Raw genomic sequence first — 8,397 nt, forward strand, 5'->3', positions numbered from 1 at the left:
TATTAAATATAAAAATGTAAGGGACTTCCTTGGTGGCGCAGGGGCTGGGAGTCTGCCTGCCAATGCACGGGACACGGGTTCGAGCCCTGGTCCGGGAAGATCCCACGTGGTGCAGAGCAACTGGGCCCGTGCACCACAACTACTGTGCCTGTGCTCTGGAGCCCGCGAGCCACAACTACTGAAGCCCGTGCGCCTACAGCCCGTGCTCCTCAACAAGAGAAACTACCGCAATGAGAAGCCCGCACACAGCAACAAAGAGTAGCCCCCGCTCCCCCCCACGCGCAGCAACGAAGACCCAACACAGCCAAAAAATAATTAATTAATTTAAAAATAAAATGTAAAAAATATAAAAACACAAAGAATGTAGACAGGAAGCCTAATAAGCACTGAATTTGTATTTTAATAGGTTGTTTCATTTTTCTTGTTTTGAATATGTAACTGACTGGAAGTGTTTTTCCATTTAACACTATGACAGCCCCCTTGGGTGTTGTTGGAGAGGGCTTCCACTGAACACGTGACTTTGAGGCACCCACGGAGATCTTTCCCAGGAACACATGGAGACACTGTGACCGTTGGTGTGGAGAATGAGATATTGCTGAAAGTGGTAGAAGATATCTCTTTCCAGCTAGAAGAATGACTCCTGGGTTTTAAGTTTAGAAAGCCATCTACGCAAACATCTTCAGCAATACATACATTAATAGTATGAATGTTTTTTATATCAACTCTCTTCTTACAGCGGATGTTGGCATAACAACTGCAGGAAAATTTTTTGGAAAATTGTTGCAGGTCTTTGAGTGTGGGTTTCCCATGTACTGTGTATTTTCCACCTTTCCCAGTTTGAATAGCAAAATTCTTTGGGTTCAGGTGAAGATAGTTGCTTGAATTCCAGTATTTCCTTGTACACACTCCTCGCTTTTGGCAAAGTGCTTGGCTACACATTTTGGCTGCTAAGGTGACGTTGATTATGTAAGGATTCAGTGTAGTCTTCATGTAATTGCCTAGGTTCATGCAAGATTGCTGTAAAATTATATGAAGATCAGATTATTAACATCCAAGTGGGTTCATATGTGAATTAATTCACTACATTAAGCAATTTCTAAGGAAGCACACACACACACACACAAAACCCAGAACCAGTAAGTGTAGGAAATGTTTTATCTTTTTTTACTTTAACAAGCAAGACTATTCCAACAGTTTTTTGTAACATTTGTAAGTTTCACATGCCATTTCATGTCACTAAATAATTGACCAGTTGAGATTTAGTATAGCCTAGCTTCGGTCTTCCTCAATAATTCATAAACTAATGGGGATGGAAGGGGCAGAATGGTACAGTGCGGGTGGAGGGATTAGAGCATGGGCTCTGGAGTCCATCTGTCCGGATTGGAGTTACAGTTCCATTAATGGCTAGCTGTGTGAGCTTGGGAATCTCTTAAGCGTTCTAAGTCTTAGTTTCCTATCTGGGTGACCTTGGACAAATTAATTCATCTGGCTGTGTTTCAGCTTCATCATCATACAATAAGGATAATTATAGCACCTACTTCATAGGGTTGTTGTGAAGATGAAAAGATAGAAAGTACATAAAAGGGCTAACACAGGGCCCCATATCATTGGTTAGCCCTCAATGTATAAATAATATAAAGTACAAATAAATGTAATAAGTATCACATTTGTCAGACAAGTTTAGGCATTGGAAAGAGTGGTTTCTAAATTGCTAGCTCAAAACAACCAAACGGGTTCAACTGAGTATACATTAAATGTTATGTATAATTCAAGTATGGGCGAATTATGACAGCTCTTTTACAGATATACTTATTTGGCAGAGTATGAGTGATGAGTAACTAAAATGATTCATCTTGAAACTGATACTTTCTAAAACTGGGACTCCATCCTTCTCAGAACGTAGAAGGTAGTTGCTTGCTTTCATGATCAGCAGTCCCATGGAGTGAGTTGGCCGTGCTAGTCCTTCAGTAAAGATCAAAGGAAGTGGTGGGGGGGCAGGCAGGCAAGTTGAGGAACCTCAGCAGCTTCCACTTGGATCTACTTCCTGTTGCCTTCCTTGAGGTGGTGTCATCGGCGGTAGGCAGAACAAGGGCCTTCCAAGGATGTCCATACCCCAGTCCCACGGAACTTGTGACTGTGTTACTTTACATGGCAAAAGGGACTTTCCAGATATGATTAAGGGTATGGATCTTGAGACGGGGAGGTTATCCTGAATTATCTGGATGGGCTCAGTCACAGGTCCTTAAAAATGTAGCTTGGATTTTTAAAATGAGCTGGAAGAAGGAAGACAAATTCAAAGGTAAGGGAGACTCAACCCGGCATTGCTGGCTTTGAAGATAGAGGAGAAGGCCAAAAGGGAAAGAATGCAGTGACCTCTTGAAGCTGGGAATCGCCTTAGCCACAGCCAGTCAGAAAATAGATATCTTGATGCTATAAACACAAGGAAATGAATTCTGCCAACAACCCAAATGAGCAAATAAGGGTCTTTCTGTAGAAAGGAATGCAACCCTGCTGACATCTTGATTTTACAGCATTAAGATCCATATTGGACTTCTGAACTACTGAACTGTAAGATAATAATTTTCTGCTGTTTAAACCACTGTTTGTTGCAATTTTTATGGTACCAATAGAAAACCTCTTCTTAACCCTCCAATAGCTTTACATGGTGTTTATTATACAATTCAACTTCTCTCAACTTGTATACAGCCTGATGGGGTGTAACCTCTCCTTGCTTTTGTACAACTCTCCCTTACCCACTCGGCCTTAGATATACTAATTGTTTCACAGGGGTGGCAGGTTCATTTCAAACTGCACTTACTGTTCCCTCTGCCCAGAATGCTCTTTCCTCTCATTTTTAACATGGTTGACTCCATCTTGTTATTCAGATCACAGCTTTAATTAGACAAGACGCTTCTCAGACACCTTTCCAGTCTACTTTCTTACAGCTCTCTATTTTAATTTTCTGCATAGAATTTATCACATCGAATATTTTTATTGTTTTATATTGTTTCTATCCCTCCAACTTTAACGTAAGCTTCATGAAGGCAGGGACTATGTCAATATTCTTCAACACTATCACCGGTGCCAAGGATATATGAGAATTTATACCAAGATCAGATGACATTGGAATTGCCTACAGAGACAAGAACTAGGCAGGAAGAGGGGTAAAGGGATGTGAATGTTTTGAGCATCATTAGCCTATACAAGATGCAGTCTTTGGAAGGATCTAAAACTGTTTCTCGAAGAGATAAAGCCTAGTTTATAGCATTTGTCAATATCCATGGTGTAAATACTCCTACCATGGCCAATTTTAAGCTACCAACCTGACATCACTGAGTGCAGAATTGGGAATCAATTACCCCACCATTATGGCAGTATGGTGTGAAGTAGCACACCATTACACAATACCATTTCCACTTAGACAGATACAATAGGTGTAAGTAACCTCAAAAGTATGGATAATAGTAAAATAAAGTAAATAATTGATACATTTTGAGTATTTGTTATCAATACTTTCTGTTTTTAACATACTTAATTTTATTCTGAGCTTTTATAATTTAATTTTTAATAATGGCTGTGTTTAACAGTTCACAGAATTTCTGAATATTTAACAATCAGGTCTCATGAGCTGGGACCAGTAGAAGCTGGCTCTGTCACGCCATTGGATCTAATAAGATGGAATGGAAGGAAATGGTTTGCCTACATTTGATAACAATTGTTTTAAATCAGTTCAATCATTGCAAGTAAACCTGCAATTACCGTTGTCTCGAGTTGTCAGTGAATCAGGAAACACAAGTAATCCATGACTCTATTGATTTCAAATGACATAGAAAAAAGAGGAATAATGACAGAATTAACATTCAAAACGATCATAAATTGGGAAAAGTAGCAGAAATATATAGAACAGAGTTCACAGGGAACAATTTCAAGGCAGTGTCATTAAGTAGAAAATCATCACATTAAAGTTGAAGGACTGTCCCTGTATGAATAATACTGAAGGTGATTTGAGAGTCATGGTAGAAGTACGTGAATCTAAGATAAAAGTGCAATTAAAAAAAAAATGTGACAAGTAGTATGCCATGCCATCCTACTAATTGGAGAATGCCTGATTCATTCCTCATCAGAGTAAGGATAGAGTTCTCAATTCTGAAAATTTAAAAAAAAGGAAATAGTATGGGGAATTTATAAATTGTTCTATCGTAGAATTAACAGGATCCTTGAGAAAGGAGTTTGTAGGTTTGAGAAAACAACTAATAAAAACTAGGAATATTCTTAGGAGAATTATAATTCTTAAATAATTTTCTGACATATAGAAGATTTTGCAAAAGGGACATATACCTTTCCCTGAACTTATATTTTTTATTAGTTCTCTTTACTGTTGATCAAACCAGAGACAACAGAATCTACCAAATAGGTAGGAGGGCTCAGATTATCTTAAAAGAATTTCACAAAGTTAAGTACCTTTATAAATGAAGGAAAACTATGGCTAGTCTATCTGAAGGACAAGATGTCAAAAGATCTGTTCTTAGAGTATAAAGTCTGTTCTCTGTAGGTCCTAGGATAAGACGTCTGGGCCAAGAGCTTCATTAGACATTCTCCATGACACCTACGTCACTAATATTTCCACATCCATCAGAGAAGGAAAAGTTCAGTTCCAACTCAGCAGTGTCCATGTGACAGTTTTACTCATGCTTTGAGTCAAGAAGATTGAAGAGGTGAAGGATAAAGACCTCATATGGAGAATTAAAAAAGGATGAAAATAAAGGAAGAGAGAAAAGGTTTAGGTCATGATAGTTAACGGCTTTTTGAATGGAAGAAAATGCATTAGCAGAAAATGAATACAGAACAAAACCAACATTTTTCCTAATAAAACAAGTTTTACTTAAAATTTTACTTAAAATAGATACTATTAAATATAACCTGTGGAAAATAAAGAAGGATTCCTTTTCCCCTCCCTTAAGGAAACTTTGAACAATTTAGTAATATTTTCAAAAAGTAACTAAATCCCAACTGCCCACACCCTGCCCCCAGTTGTTGGCCCCCATGGTAAACTGTCATTAAATGACTAAATAAATAAATAAATAAGTGCTTAATAAACAGTAATTGGGTGAATGGAAGAATGAATGAATACATATTGACTAGTTGAGCTCTTTTGAGAAGTGACATAGCACGGTATAGTAGAAAAAAACACCAAACACCACATAAGGAAACCAAGATTGTAGTCCTGTTTTTGTCACTTCTTAGCCACGCAGCCTAGGGAATTTCAATTAATCTCACCAAATTTCTGTTTCCTCACTGGAAAACAGCCTTACAACACAACCACATGAATGAAAGATAGTTTGACTTAGCCACTATCAATTGAGCACCTACTACTTTGTGCCAAACATAGTGCTTATTTTATTATTCAATCCCACAACAATCCTCAAAAACATTAAAAGTAGAAATGATTTCATCTATTTCCTATCAATTCAACTTACCCTAGTTAGGCTTAAGTTGAGACTTCCCCACATTATAATTCCAGAGGCACCTAGAGCAATGCTCTCACCAATTGTATTCACAAGGTCACCCTGGCAAATGTGATAGAAAGAGTTAACAGGGAGGAATAAAATGAAAGTGTTATACATAGGACAATAACACCAAAGCCAAGAATGCTGACCCAACAATAATTATTTAAATATTTCACCACTATTTATTTCTATCTTTTATGCCACCACTGCCCTACTATAACAAAAATACAGATTTTCTGCTATTATTTTAATTACTTCTATTGACAAGAGACCAGGCCCATAAAAGAAAAATAGAAAGGAACTGAGATAATACATTGTCTATACTACCCAGTTCTCCATGACTGCTAAGACATTATATGATTACATTAAAAATGAAATATGTTCTTATTTTACATTCATATAATGATGCAGAGCTACCTGGGTGCATATTCCTAAAGGTTATTAAAAGCTAAATTTCACTCCCTTCAAAAATTATGTTCAGTCCCACTAAACACCATTTGTGAACAATATTCCATAGCCTTCTTACCTTGATTTTCTTACCTGAGAAAGGAATTGAAAAGACACATCAGTAAAAACTGGACGGGCATACACAAAAACTGGAAGTGGGCTTTTAGCATTGGCTACTTTAGACATCCGAATGGCTTCCTGGACACGATTACGAACAAAGAGGGCAGCTTGTGGAGAAGATTTTAACTTGCTATTCAAATACATGGATGGGAAAAGGGCAGTGCTTTCCTTCCACAACCAGTTGAGCGCATCGTTTCTTCTTTTCTCTATATCCAAGCAACTTCCATTGTAACTAGGTTGGTTATAATTATGATTGTAACAGTCAGGAAAAAGATAATAACCCCATAAGTGATGTGGCCGAAGTAATTTTCCCAATTTTAAAGTCTCCTGCATGAAACTCTTTGCTGCCTTTTCAAATTCCACTTTCGCTATCTTGGTAGCCTCTGGGAAAGTAAGTTGTATATTTTGTTGCAGAACCAACTCAATAGACTGATCCCTGTAAACGTCTTTAGGTTTCCAGTTTCTAGCCCAGGTAGGCCTCCAGTTTTCCCAGTCAATGACAGCCAAGCCCACGTTGTTGATTGGCATGTAATAGGAAATGTCTTTTTTAGCTTTGTCCAAATGCTTTTTTAAGGATCCCATCTGGGGGATCCCTCCATACACACTTCTGCCTGTTCTTTCATCTATGTGAGGATAGTAGCCAAGTCTATCAGCATAAAATAATGTAATACATTTTCCTGTCACACCTTTTTGGGGGTTTCCTACTAAAGAGAAGAAGTTCAGATCTGGAGGCATGTCAAATCTTCTAGCACAACGGTCAGTTGGGGCATTCCAGGCCCAAAGGAAAGACATATTTGCAATAAGAGGGGGTGCCCTGAAATCCAGAGTCAAACAACATGGAACCAGAAGGAAGGTGAACACTGCCTGGGGTGCTCCACTGGACCCAACAAAGCTCCCAAAGGAGATATGTTGAAGCCTTAGCACTCCCATAACAAAGAGGAATGACTATGAAAAGCACTTACTTCTTCTACACACTTTGCTTTATCTAATATTTGATGCAAGATATAAAGACAGAAGAGAGAGAGTGGAATGAAGCCACTTTGATGGATAAAGAGGTATAATGATGATTTACATTTAAATATTCTTCTTCATGTTTTAGGAATGTTTTGCAAGTTGCTTCATCTGTAACTGGGAAAAAAAAAGAAATGTAGAACATATTGTTACACTACATTTCTGTAACAGAGATCATAAGCTTTACCAAGTTCTCAACTTTAAGTGCAGGGGGTCTAATTCAGTGTTTGAAGATGGAGGACTCCTGTGTTTGAATCAATAAAATTATTTTCTCTTATGTATGATACAAATCCTATAACAGCTGACATTTGTCTCGTCTTTCCAAATCACTATTGAACCTGCAGAGAAGTGAATGCAGCTGGTTTTCCTTGTGCCTTCCTACTTGAGCAGAATGCTGTACCAAGCAATGCCTTAGCAAAAGACTGTTAAATAAAAATAAATTCCAAGTTGAACCTCTCAAGTTCGTTATTTCATGAAAGACCACTTTTTAGTGGTCTGCCAAAAGGTGAAAAAACCTCTCATAGAATTGTGACATTTCAACTTTTTTTTTCTTTTTTAAGGGAGGCAGGTACAGGAGGAAGCAAAAGTCACTTCTGCCAGAGGTAGTAAGTCAAAAGTTTGCTTGAAACTATTGAATCAAACAAAATCTCCTATTGAGGGGTAAGCTGAAGTGCTATTTATAACAGTGCTCCATAATATCTCAAAGTAATGTACACTCATGTTTAAAGTTAATAAAATATTTTATGACTTTATATCTTTCACTAAAAGGATTGGTTCTGGCCTAGCTTAATAAAAGCAATATATGCACTTTATTCTTTTATAATCTTTGATAATTGAGATTGTATTGTCATTCTGATGGTCACAATGTGAAGTGTTACGGCGCATTTTGTGGTACAATAAAAATAGTCTGAGCCAAGGATAAGAAATTAAGCTATGTATTTTTTTTTTTTGATGTGGACCATTTTTAAGATCTTTATTGAATTCGTTACAATAATGCTTCTGTTTTATGTTTTGGTTTTTTGGCCAGGAGGCATGTGGAATCCTAGCTCCCCAACCAGGGATCAAACCCGCACCCCCTGCATTGGAAGGCAAAGTCTTAACCACTGGATTGCCAGGGAGGTCCCAAGCTATGTATTATTTAACACTTGGTAGTTGCAAAAATTACCTACAAGAAAACATATTTAAATGTTCTGTGATTCTAGGAGGAAACTAGAACATTTATTTTAATTAGATTAGTAGCATACTGCTATATGAGGGTACAATGAGAATTGTACCACTTTTCCCATGAACATGTGGCCTTACCATAGCAAAT

At 37.6% G+C, this 8,397-nt stretch overlaps 1 protein-coding gene across 1 annotated transcript; it reads right to left on the reverse strand.

Moving 5' to 3' along the window:
• Nucleotides 1-399: 399 nt before the first annotated feature.
• Nucleotides 400-7,004, reverse strand: SPAM1 (sperm adhesion molecule 1). The gene is made up of 3 exons (XM_007177217.2): nucleotides 6,048-7,004; nucleotides 5,478-5,567; nucleotides 400-1,017 (listed from the first exon to the last, which is right to left on the reverse strand). The coding sequence occupies exons 1-3, from the start codon at nucleotides 7,002-7,004 to the stop codon at nucleotides 400-402; spliced, it is 1,665 nt and encodes a 554-aa protein (XP_007177279.2).
• Nucleotides 7,005-8,397: the final 1,393 nt, after the last annotated feature.

The sequence above is a fragment of the Balaenoptera acutorostrata genome, chromosome 7, assembly GCF_949987535.1.
Source record: "Balaenoptera acutorostrata chromosome 7, mBalAcu1.1, whole genome shotgun sequence".
Classification (NCBI taxonomy): domain Eukaryota; kingdom Metazoa; phylum Chordata; class Mammalia; order Artiodactyla; family Balaenopteridae; genus Balaenoptera; species Balaenoptera acutorostrata.